Below are 14013 nucleotides of genomic sequence, written 5' to 3'. Positions count from 1 at the left end.
GACAGGTACAGACTAATTACAAGTATATCACTGGGACAGGTACAGACTAATTACAGGTATATCACTGGGACAGGTACAGGACTGATTACAGGTATATCACTGGGACAGGTACAGACTAATTACAAGTATATCACTCGGACAGGTACAGACTAATTACAGGTATATCACTGGGACAGGTACAGGACTGATTACAGGTATGTCACTGTGACAGGTACAGACTAATTACAAGTATATCACTGGGACAGGTACAGACTAATTACAAGTATATCACTGTGACAGGTACAGGGCTGATACAAATGTTATGCAGCTTTGTGCACATACTGACTGGGTTTTTTCTCATCATTATTGACTTTGTGTGTTTATTTCAGAGCTTGTGGCGGTGTTATGCTGCAGAGGCTGGCTTCAGCTCAACTGCTACATGGACAATGCACCTAGACAAACACTATAAGGCCTACTATGCCAACAATTCCTCTGCCTCACCCTTCGCTCGTATGGCTCGCCGCACCAGCTTCCTAAAGAAACGACGCTGCTCACGTTCTGCTGGCAACAGTGTATTCGACCGACATGAAAGTGTCAGTTCCATATCAGGGTACCTGGAACCAAACAAACCAGGTACACTTTGTGTTCACTTTCATCATACTCAAATAATAACAGAAAAAAACTCTCTGTGGAATGGGCGTGAAATGTTTGCCTTTTCTGTCCATTCTTGCTGAGATAGGACTTTGTATTGATCTTTGTTACTCTTATACTGGATACTGAAATGTCATCGATCTTCCTATGTGGATACTATATAAAATATAGGTCACTGTGACTTCACTGACCTCAGAAAACAGATGTTTGGTAGCAGGGGTGTATGTATGTTTTACATGTTTAGTAGTAGGGGTGCATGTATGTTTTACATGTTTAGTAGCAGGGGTGTATGTATGTTTTACATGTTTAGTAGCAGGGGTGTATGTATGCTTTACATGTTTAGTAGCAGGGGTGTATGTATGCTTTACATGTTTAGTAGCAGGGGTGTATGTATGTATGTTTTGCATGTTGAGTAGTAGGGGTGCATGTATGTTTTACATGTTTAGTAGAAGGGGTGTATGTATGTTTTACATGTTTAGTAATAGGGGTGTACGTATGATTTACATGTTTAGTAGCAGGGGTGTATGTATGCTTTACATGTTTAGTAGCAGGGGTGTATGTATGTATGTTTTGCATGTTGAGTAGTAGGGGTGCATGTATGTTTTACATGCGTAGTAGCAGGGGGGTATGTATGTTTTACATGTTTAGTAGCAGGGGGGTATGAATGTTTTACATGTTTAGTAGTAGGGGTGCATGAATGTTTTACATGTTTAGTAGCAGGGGTGTATGTATGTTGTAAATGTTTAGTAGCAGGGGTGTATGTATGTTTTAAATGTTTGGGAGCAGGGGCGTATGTATGTTTTACATGTTTAGTAATAGGGGTGTATGTATGATTTACATGTTTAGTAGCAGGGGTGTATGTATGTTTTAAATGTTTAGTAGCAGGGGTGAATGTATGTTTTACATGTTTAGTAATAGGGGCGTATGTATGTTATACATGTTTAGTAGTATAGGGTGTATGTATGTTTTTCATGTTTAGTAGTAGGGGGGTATGTATGTTTTAAATGATTGGGAGCAGGGGCGTCTGTATGTTTTACATGCTTAGTAGCAGGGGTGTATGAATGTTTTACATGTTTAGCAGCAGGGGTGTATGTATATTTTAAATGTTTAGTAGCAGGGGTTTATGTATGTTTCAGATGTTTAGTGGCAGAGGTGTATGTATGTTTTACATGTTTAGTAGCAGGGGTGTATGTATGTTTCAGATGTTTAGTAGCAGGGGGTATGTATGTTTTACATGTTTAATAGCACAGGTGTATGGATGTTTCAGATGTTTAGTAGCAGAGGTGTATGTATGTTTCAGATGTTTAATAGCAGGGGTGTATGCATGTTTTACATGTTTAGTAGCAGGGGTGTATGTATGTTATACATGTTTAGTAGCAGGTGTGTATGTATGTTTTACATCTTTAGTAGCAGGGGCGTATGTATGTTATACATGTTTAGTAGTATAGGGTGTATGTATGTTTTACATGTTTAGTAGTAGGGGTGTATGTATGTTTTGCATGTTTAGTAGCAGAGGTGTATGTATGTTTTACATGTTTAGTAGCAGGGGTGTATGTATGTTTTAAATGTTTAGTAGCAGGGGTGTATGTATGTTTTAAATGTTTGGGAGCAGGGGCGTATGTATGTTTTACATGTTAAGTAGTAGGGGTGTATGTATGTTTTTTCATGTTTAGTAGTAGGGGTGTATGTATGTTTTACATGTTTAGTAGCAGAGGTGTATGTATGTTTTACATGTTTAGTAGCAGGGGTGTATGTTTTTTTTACATGTTTAGTAGCAGGGGTGTATGTATGTTTCAGATGTTTAGTAGCAGGGGTCTATGCATGTTTTACATGTTTAGTAGCAGGGGTGTATGTATGTATGTTTTACATGTTGAGTAGTAGGGGTGTATGTATGTTTTACATGTTTAGTAGTAAGGGGGTATGTATGTTTTACATGTTTAGTAGTAGGGGTGTATGTATGTTTTACATGTTTAGTTGCAGGGGTGTATGTATGTTTCAGATGTTTAGTAGCAGGGGAGTATGCATGTTTTACATGTTTAGTAGCAGGGGTGTATGTATGTATGTTTTACATGTTGAGTAGTAGGGGTGTATGTATGTTTTACATGTTTAGTAGTAAGGGGGTATGTATGTTTTACATGTTTAGTAGTAGGGGTGTATGTATGTTTTACATGTTTAGTAGTAGGGGTGTATGTATGTTTTACATGTTTAGTAGCAGGGGTGTATGTATGTTTTACATGTTTAGTAGCAGGGGCATATGTATGTTATACATGTTTAGTAGTATAGGGTGTATGTATGTTTTACATGTTTAGTAGCAGGGGTGTATGTTTTTTTTACAAGTTTAGTAGCAGGGGTGTATGTATGTTTTACATGTTTAGTAATAGGGGTGTATGTATGTTTTACATGTTTAGTAGCAGGGGTGTATGTATGTTTTACATGTTTAGTAGTAGGGGTGTATGTATGTTTTACATGTTTAGTAGCACTGTTTTATAAACTTTTATGGTCATGGTAACCTATTGTGATAGCTTTTTGTCCGTCGTCGTCCGTCGTGCGTCGTGTGTTAATTTTTCCTTGTGAACATGATAACTTCAGTAAATGTAAACCGAGTTTGATGAAACTTTGTATGCAGCAATATATTAATAAGATCTCGGACGAGTTCGAAAATGGGAATTATTCGACAGTTACTTACAGAGTTATTGCCCTTTGTAATATTATTATTATTGGATCTTGTGAACACAATAACTTGAGTAAATGTTAACTGAGTTTGATGAAACTTTGTATGCAGCCATATATCAAAAAGATCTCGGATGACTTCAAAAATGGGAATTATTCGATAGTAACTTACAGAGTTATTGCCCTTTGTAATAATATTATTATTGGACCTTGTAAACACGATAACTTGAATAAATGTTGACGGAGTTCAATGAAACTATGTCCGGTAATTATATGACAGTAACTTGCAGAGTTATTGCCCTTTGTCATTATATTATTATTTGTCCCTGTGATGTTGATTGACATTACACAAGAATAGATGTAAATTCATGTGGTACACCTTTTTTTTCATTCTTGACGCATTTTTGCTACTTACAAGGTGCTATTTAAATTTTGTGCCTTATTTGATAAATCATTGATTTACGCTTTTACTTGTTTCTTTTAATCAAGAACAGAAGACATACAGTTACCAAGTTTGTTCAAAACAGACCCCTTGGGTCAAAGTTGGAGTCACACCCATTTATTTCAGTTATCGTGTTCACAGGGTCCAACAATAATAGAATTACCAAGGGGAATAACTATGTAAGTTATGGTCTGGTATTCAAACTCATCTAAGATCTCATTGATACAAAGCTGCATACAAAGTTTCATCAAAATCGGTTCATATTTACTGAAGTTATTGTGTTTACAAGGAAAAATTAATGGACGATGCAGCAAGGTCACTCGGACCAACGAAAAGTATGAACCAACGAAAAGTTTGTCATCCAGGGGCCATACGAAAGTATGGCCCCTGGATGACAGTCCTAATTTTAATTGTATGTCAGGTGACCGTTAAGGCCCGTGGGCCTCTTGTTAGCTCACCTAGCACCTTGTCTGTCGTCCATCTGTTGTCCGTCGTCCGTCCGTCAACTTTTTAGCCCACCATCATCTGGTGGTTGGCTATTCATCGATCAAATCACCCTGCGTCTGTGGTCAGTGGTCCGTGGTCCGTGGTCCGTCCTTAAACAATTCTTTTTATCGGTATTTCTCAAGAAGTACCAAAGGGATCTTTCTCAAATTTTATAAGTAGGTTCCCCTTGGTCCTTAGGTGTGCAGGGCAACTTTTGAAACTGATCATATAAACAACATGGCTGACAGGCAGCCATCTTGGATTTTGATAGTGAAAGTTTGTTATTGCTATTTCTCCGGGAAGCATCAAACGGATCTTTCTTTAATTTTATATGTAGGTTTCCCTTGGTCCCTTGTTGTGCAGCAGTGCCTGAAATGGACGGTCGCCTGCTCGCCAATGGCGGTTGAAGTCTTGCTCGAGCGACCAAAAGTTGTCAAAAGTGTCAAAAGTGAGGTAGTCACTGGCCCAACAAAAATAGTTTGGGCGACTGTCAACAAATTAATGAATAAAAGAAATTATAGTCCCTTCCACATTAACTNCTATATAAATACTTCCAGGGTGTCTTCTTTGAGGTGCGAGTTTTGTGTTTTGTGTATTTCTTTTTGGAAAGACCTGAATGGAGTGGATCATGTCAGGTTTTTGCTAGGGTTGAAGAATGAAAAATATAATGTTTTATTCTGTTTCACATATCACAAACATTGTCATGTTGAATGTAATTTAAATGTGCTGAAGCATTGTGTTAATTGCTGTGGAAATATTTCTTCCCAAAATTATTTGTGCCACCAATATGTCATTTGGGCCAGTGCTTCAAATCTTTTACTCGCCCTAAAAAATAAAAATTTGGGCCAGCCAATGCAGGTTCCCCACTATCCTTTATTGTTCATGTTTACTTTTGAAACTGTTCAGTTAAACAAAATGGCCTACCAACAGCCATCTTTAATTTTTGACTTTGAAGGTTTGTTAGTACTAGTTCTCAGGAATAACTTAGGGATCTTTCTCAAATTTGATATGTAGGTTCCCCTTGATCCCTTGCTTTGCATGTTATATTTTGAGACTGATCATAAAAACAAAATAACTAAAGGAAGAACTAAACAGATCTTTCTTATATTGCAATGATCAATTCTATTTCTTTCCCATTAAGTACTGTACTAGTAAATATGTGAATGACAAACTCACTTTGAAGGTTGGCTTTCATACACATCAGTATTAAGTTTAGATCAAAAATTACCTCAAGGTGCATTTACTGTTAACATGACTTGATCAAACAGATTAGAGGAAAGAAGAGAAAAGATGGAACTGACAAAGAACTAATGAAGATGGTAAAATGGTGGGCGCCAAGATTCCTCTGGAATATCTTGTTCTTTTAAACGACTTCTTCTGAAGAACTGTAGGACCTAGGGTCATGATATTTGGCCAGTAGGTACCTGGGATAGAGCGCTATAAAGTTTCCTAATTAAAATGACCTTGCCCTTTTTTCAAGGTCACAGTGGTCAAATATGTCAAAAATTTCAAACAACAATATCCTAAGAACCATTTGAACTGGAGTCATGATACTTGGGTATGTTATGTAGACCAGCAGTGCAAATATTTTTCTCAATGACAGTAATGAGGTCAACTTTAAATGCTAGTCGGGGGTCAAATGTCAACTTTGGTTAAAAGCTTTAACAATCTTCTTCTCAAGTTCAATAAGGCCCAGGGTCATGATATTTGGCCAGTAGGTACCTGGTATGGAGTTCTATAAAGTTTCCTCATTTAAAATGACCTTGACCTACTTTCAAGGTCACTGGGGTCAAATATGTTAAAAACCTCAAACAACAATATCCTAAGAATCATTTGAACTCGAGTCATGATACTTGGATATGTTATGTAGACCAGCAGTGCAAATCTTTTTTTCAATTCGGTAATGAGGTCAAAGGTAAACTTTTAGTGCAAGTCGGGCTCAAAGGTCAACATGGGTCAAAGGCTTTAACAGTCTTCTTTTCAAATTCCATAAGGCTCAGGGTCATGATATTTGGCTAGTAGGTACCTGGGATGAAGTGCTATAAAGTTTCCTTATTAAAATGACCATGACCTACTTTCAAGGTCACAGGGGTCAAATATGTTAAAAACTTCAAACAACAATATCCTTAGAACCATTTGGACTAGTCATGATACTTGGGAATGTTATGTAGACCAGCAGTGTGAATTGTTTTCTTTATTACAGTAATGAGGTCAAAGGTCAATATGGGTTAAAAGCTTTAAAATTAAAATTTCAAGTTTCAAACAACAATATCTTCAGAACCGTTTAAGAGATGTTAAAATGTCTTGTGTTCTATTTACCAAATTTGGTCTTAAGTTACCTATATGTCAGTTGCATGTAACAAAAGAAACAGGTGAGCGATACAGGCCCTCTGGGCCTCTTGTTCATTTGTATATTTGTTATATTTATGATTATGTTGTAAAAGTTTTTAATGTTTTCATGATTGTCTCAAATTGATTTTAATGAAAAAGAAATACCTTTAAGAAATCATTATGTTGGTGCTGACAGGTACTCCCAGTAAATCTCCTATAGGCTCCTATAGGCAGCCATCACAGGATGTCTTGGAATACTCTGGAGACGATGGGGACGAAAATGATATAATATCCAAACCAGAACAGTGAGTGTTCCTAGCTGTCTGTCTGTGTGTCTTCCTGTCATTGTAATGTCTGTCTGTCCTCTATCTGTCTGTCTCATGAAAAGTGATATAATATCCAAGCCAGGACAGCGAGTGTTCCTAGCTGCCTGTCTGTGTGTCTTCCTGTCATTATAATGTCTGTCTGTCCTCTATCTGTCTGTCTCATGAAAAGTGATATAATATCCAAGGCAGAACAGCGAGTGTTCCTAGCTGTCTGTCTGTGTGTCTTCCTGTCATTGTAATGTCTGTCTGTCCTCTATCTGTCTGTCTCATGAAAAGTGATATAATATCTAAGCCAGAACAGCGAGTGTTCCTAGCTGTCTGTCTGTCTGTCTTCCTTTGACTGCTATGTCTGTCTTCCTCCATATGTATGTATCTCCTTGTCTTGTCTGTCTTATATCATCGATGAATTTCAATGTAGCTCAATTATGTATGTCTGTCTGTTTGTCATCATTGTGTCTCAATGTAGCTGCTATGTCTGTCTGTCTGTCGATTGTGTGTTAATACATCTTTGTGTCTCAGTGTGGCTTCAATGTATGTCTATTATATCCCCATAAATGTGTCTCAATGTGTCCGTCCGTCCGTCCCTCTGTCCATCCGTTTGTCTCAATGCGGCTGTTATATCTGTCTGTCCACCATCAGAGCCTGAAAACATTCCCTGTGACAATGTATACCTCATTGACAGGAGAAATAGGACCAAGAGAACATTTCCTGTGACAATGTATACATCATTGACAGGAGATATAGGATCCAGAGAACTTTCCCTGTGACAGTGTAAATAGCAGATATAGGACCCAAAGAACATTTCCTGTGACAATGTATACATCATTGACAGGAGATATAGGACCCAGAGAACATTCCCTGTGACAATGTATACATCATTGACAGGAGATAACGGACCTGGAGAACATTCCCTGTGACAATGTATACATCATTGACAGGAGATATAGGACCCGGAGAACTTTCCCTGTGACATTGTATACATCATTGACAGGAGATATAGGACCCGGAGAACATTCCCTGTGACAATGTAAACATCATTGACAGGAGATATAGGACCCAGAGAACATTCCCTGTGACAATGTATACATCATTGACAGGAGATAACGGACCTGGAGAACATTCCCTGTGACAATGTATACATCATTGACAGGAGATATAGGACCCAGAGAACTTTCCCTGTGACAGTGTAAATAGCAGATATAGGACCCAAAGAACATTTCCTGTGACAATGTATACATCATTGACAGGAGATATAGGACCCGGAGAACATTCCCTGTGACATTGTATACATCATTGACAGGAGATATAGGACCCAGAGAACATTCCCTGTGACAGTGTAAATAGCAGATATAGGACCCAAAGAACATGTCCTGTGACAATGTATACATCATTGACAGGAAATATAGGACCCGGAAAACATTTCCTGTGACAATGTATACATCATTGACAGGAGATATAGGACCTGGAGAACATTCCCTGTGACAATATATACATCATTGACAGGAGATATAGGACCTGGAGAACATGTCCTGTGACAATGTATACATCATTGACAGGAGATATAGGACCCGGAGAACATTCCCTGTGACATTGTATACATCATTGACAGGAGATATAGGACCCAAAGAACATTTCCTGTGACAATGTAAACATCATTGACAGGAGATATAGGACCTGGAGAACTTTTCCTGTGACAATGTATACATCATTGACAGGAGATATAGGACCCAGAGAACTTTCCCTGTGACAATGTATACATCATTGACAGGAGATAACGGACCTGGAGAACATTTCCTGTGACAGTGTAAATAGCAGATATAGGACCCGGAGAACATTCCCTGTGACAAGGTATACATCATTGACAGGAGATAAAGGACCTGGAGAACATTTCCTGTGACAATGTAAACATCATTGACAGGAGATATAGGACCCGGAGAACTTTCCCTGTGACAATGTATACATCATTGACAGGAGATATAGGACCTGGAGAACATTTCCTGTGACATTGTATACATCATTGACGGGAGATATAGGACCCAGAGAACATTTCCTGTGACAATGTTTACACGGTTTCTATCAACTTAATTGTTGTGTTGTAATGTGACAAAACGTAATCTGACAGACCAATGTACCCCATATACCACACGCTTTAATAGGCTGCTGATTTATTTAACACTATATTATGTACGCTTCCTGATTATTGGGAGGCCATCACCGTATCCCAGGGACTATCAGAATATATAGATATCAGTATAAAGATGGAGGAGGTGCTGGTTCCACCTGACACTGTTAGGATTGATGAGGAGACCCGTATACAGAGCTGGGGCGGGACATTCATTATTCAGAAGGGTGTTTATCATTGTAACGGAGGCCATGTCATACACCACATCATGAATTATTGTAGATGTTATAGTTTCTCTCTGCGGGCATTCTGTGTCGAGGGAAGTTGTATGTTTCTCATTGTTTCCTGGTACAAATAAACACATGAAGGTACTGTGTACTCCTGTATTGTGTATGAGACGTAACCTTATCAATGTCGTAGCACGGTTTAAGTGAGAACTTTGTGAGGAATTTGATTGAAAAATTGTTTTCTACAGTAATTGTATATGGCCCCAGGTAATAACTCCTGTGTCTATCAACCTTATCATTCTGTATACACATCTATGAGGGGACACTCTTTATTCCTGTGTCCAACAGTCAACATTATTCTTCTGTATTTGATCTATGAATGGGCACTACTGATTTATCATTTAATCATGTGACACTTATTTATATGTGATATCATGTGACACTTATGTTTATGTGACATCATGTGACACTTATGTATGTGTGATATCATGTGACACTTATGTTTAAGTGATATCATGTGACACTTATGTTTATGTGATATCATGTGACACTTATGTATTTGTGACATCATGTGACACTTATGTATGTGTGACATCATGTGACACTTATTTATGTGTGTCATCATGTGACACTTATTTATATTTGACATCATGTGACACTTATGTTAATGTGACATCATGTGACACTTATGTATGTGTGACATCATGTGACACTTATGTTTATGTGACATCATGTGACACTTATGTATGTGTGACATCATGTGACACTTATGTATGTGTGACATCATGTGACACTTATGTATGTGTGACATCATGTGACACTTATGTATGTGTGTCATCATGTGACACTTATGTATGTGTGTCATCATGTGACACTTATGTATGTGTGACATCATGTGACACTTATGTATGTGTGACATCATGTGACACTTATGTATGTGTGACATCATGTGACACTTATGTATGTGTGTCATCATGTGACACTTATGTATGTGTGTCATCATGTGACACTTATGTATGTGTGACATCATGTGACACTTATGTATGTGTGACATCATGTGACACTTATGTATGTGTGACATCATGTGACACTTATGTATGTGTGTCATCATGTGACACTTATGTATGTGTGTCATCATGTGACACTTATGTATGTGTGACATCATGTGACACTTATGTATGTGTGACATCATGTGACACTTATGTATGTGTGACATCATGTGACACTTATGTATGTGTGTCATCATGTGACACTTATGTATGTGTGTCATCATGTGACACTTATGTATGTGTGACATCATGTGACACTTATGTATGTGTGACATCATGTGACACTTATGTATGTGTGACATCATGTGACACTTATGTATGTGTGTCATCATGTGACACTTATGTATGTGTGTCATCATGTGACACTTATGTATGTGTGACATCATGTGACACTTATGTATGTGTGACATCATGTGACACTTATGTATGTGTGACATCATGTGACACTTATGTATGTGTGTCATCATGTGACACTTATGTATGTGTGTCATCATGTGACACTTATGTATGTGTGACATCATGTGACACTTATGTATGTGTGACATCATGTGACACTTATGTATGTGTGACATCATGTGACACTTATGTATGTGTGTCATCATGTGACACTTATGTATGTGTGTCATCATGTGACACTTATGTATGTGTGACATCATGTGACACTTATGTATGTGTGACATCATGTGACACTTATGTATGTGTGACATCATGTGACACTTATGTATGTGTGTCATCATGTGACACTTATGTATGTGTGTCATCATGTGACACTTATGTATGTGTGACATCATGTGACACTTATGTATGTGTGACATCATGTGACACTTATGTATGTGTGTCATCATGTGACACTTATGTATGTGTGTCATCATGTGACACTTATGTATGTGTGACATCATGTGACACTTATGTATGTGTGACATCATGTGACACTTATGTATGTGTGTCATCATGTGACACTTATGTATGTGTGTCATCATGTGACACTTATGTATGTGTGACATCATGTGACACTTATGTATGTGTGACATCATGTGACACTTATGTATGTGTGTCATCATGTGACACTTATGTATGTGTGTCATCATGTGACACTTATGTATGTGTGACATCATGTGACACTTATGTATGTGTGACATCATGTGACACTTATGTATGTGTGACATCATGTGACACTTATGTATGTGTGTCATCATGTGACACTTATGTATGTGTGTCATCATGTGACACTTATGTATGTGTGACATCATGTGACACTTATGTATGTGTGACATCATGTGACACTTATGTATGTGTGACATCATGTGACACTTATGTATGTGTGTCATCATGTGACACTTATGTATGTGTGTCATCATGTGACACTTATGTATGTGTGACATCATGTGACACTTATGTATGTGTGACATCATGTGACACTTATGTATGTGTGACATCATGTGACACTTATGTATGTGTGTCATCATGTGACACTTATGTATGTGTGTCATCATGTGACACTTATGTATGTGTGACATCATGTGACACTTATGTATGTGTGACATCATGTGACACTTATGTTTATGTGACATCATGTGACACTTATGTATGTGTGACATCATGTGACACTTATGTATGTGTGACATCATGTGACACTTATGTATGTGTGACATCATGTGACACTTATGTATGTGTGACATCATGTGACACTTATGTATGTGTGACATCATGTGACACTTATGTATGTGTGACATCATGTGACACTTATGTATGTGTGACATCATGTGACACTTATGTATGTGTGACATCATGTGACACTTATGTATGTGTGACATCATGTGACACTTATGTATGTGTGACATCATGTGACACTTATGTATGTGTGACATCATGTGACACTTATGTATGTGTGTCATCATGTGACACTTATGTATGTGTGACATCATGTGACACTTATGTGTGTCATCATGTGACACTTATGTATATTTGATATCATGTGACACTTATGTATGTGTGCCATCATGTGACACTTACGTATGTGTGTCATCATGTGACACTTATGTATGTATGACATCATGTGACACTTATTTATATTTGTGACATCATGTGACACTTATTTATATTCGACATCAGGTGACACTTATTTATATTTGACATTATGTGACACTTATGTTTATGTGATAGCATGTGACACTTATGTATGTGTGTCATCATGTGACACTTATGTATGTGTGACATCATGTGACACTTATGTGTGTCATCATGTGACACTTTTGTATATTTGATATCATGTGACACTTATGTATGTGTGCCATCATGTGACACTTACCTATGTGTGTCATCATGTGACACTTATGTATGTATGACATCATGTGACACTTATTTATATTTGTGACATCATGTGACACTTATTTATATTTGACATCATGTGACACTTATGTATGTGTGTCATCATGTGACACTTAAGTATCTGTGACATCATATGACATTTTGGCTTTATACTAGAAAATGGTATGATAATAATTCGGCACTAAGTACACCATCTTTTTTTTTTCAGACTTACAGATGCTCATAAAACTATGATTCGGGTGATAAGAAAAATCAAATTTTTTGTTGCAAGGAGAAAATTTCAGGTGAGCTTTAATGACAAATTTTATAATTAAATGTTTTGTTATCAGGAAATTGGAGAATTGTATTATGGTGATGGTCATGATGACTGCAGTGTGATTGGCTTTTGATTTTCAGAGAATATCTGTCAAAGGAAATGTGACATTTTTATGAGACTTGGGGTAAGACTAATAGTAAATTGTTCATATCTAATAGTCCCACCTATAATCAGGTCATTTAATGCGCAAAATAATCCAGGATATTTTTAATCTTGATAGCAGGATAGATATTGGCTAAATATTTCCAAATAATATCTTTAAATTAAAGGTTAAGATTGTGATGCCCTTAAGTTAGGATACCCACTACTTTCGATGTTTTGCATACTTTGTGAATATTTACTGGGAATGTCATTGGCCAATGGTTTCTGAATAAATTCTTTAAAAGGCCGTTAAAGTTCGATGAAACTTAGTGAAAACATCTGAAATTTTACTGTATACCCAGTCCAAGTGATCTTACTGTAAATTCCAGTCAAATAGATTTGATTGTAAATGCCAGCCAAAAGGAAGAAGGAATATTTAGGTAAGGACAAAGGGAGATGTCTCTTTAGTATAAAAAAATATTGTCCACTGATAAAAGAACCCTGCAAAGAAGTCCGGGGTTGGGGGGTTTGTACTAGAATCAGGTTATCCTAGCTTCTGTCTGTCTAGCCATTTGTTGACAGAGGTTTGTCCACAACTCTGGTGCATATCTTAAATTTCTCAATCAATTTTTTTGAAACTTGGTACACATGATCAATACTTCAATTTGTTTTGTTCTTGTGATTTACTTTTAATTTGGGATATTTGATTGTGCCTCTTTATTGTTATCCTTTTATAGATTATGCCCAACATACTGTAACTTACCTTACCAACTATACGAAACTTGATAAATATGATCAGTATCTTAGGTCAGTCAGTACTTGTGATGGGTTATTTATTTGGACTATTTCGACAAGAGTTCTCTCTTGGCCAGTAATTATGGAACTTGATCAAATGACTGATAGGTTCACAAGCACTCCACCACTCGGTCGTGGGTTCGAGGCCTACGTGGGCAAGTCACCAGGTACTGGCTGTAGGTTCAAGGCCTATGTGGTGCAGTCACCAGG

The 14013-nt window shown here is 37.4% G+C and overlaps 1 protein-coding gene across 1 annotated transcript in view; it reads left to right on the top strand.

The window, feature by feature from the left end:
• The window catches only part of LOC110464084 (potassium voltage-gated channel subfamily KQT member 1-like), a 98637-nt gene that overhangs the window by 77535 nt on the left and 7089 nt on the right, over positions 1 to 14013 (top strand). The window contains exons 10-12 of the mRNA XM_021519120.1: positions 369 to 612; positions 6756 to 6864; positions 12820 to 12895. Of these exons, the coding sequence (XP_021374795.1) occupies positions 369 to 612; positions 6756 to 6864; positions 12820 to 12895 (429 nt within the window). The remainder of the gene's footprint in view (positions 1 to 368; positions 613 to 6755; positions 6865 to 12819; positions 12896 to 14013) is intronic.

Source organism: Mizuhopecten yessoensis, unplaced genomic scaffold, assembly GCF_002113885.1.
Source record: "Mizuhopecten yessoensis strain PY_sf001 unplaced genomic scaffold, ASM211388v2 scaffold10957, whole genome shotgun sequence".
NCBI lineage: Eukaryota > Metazoa > Mollusca > Bivalvia > Pectinida > Pectinidae > Mizuhopecten > Mizuhopecten yessoensis.
Note: the sequence above shows the minus strand (reverse complement) of the source record. Positions and strands in the feature narration are given on the sequence as shown.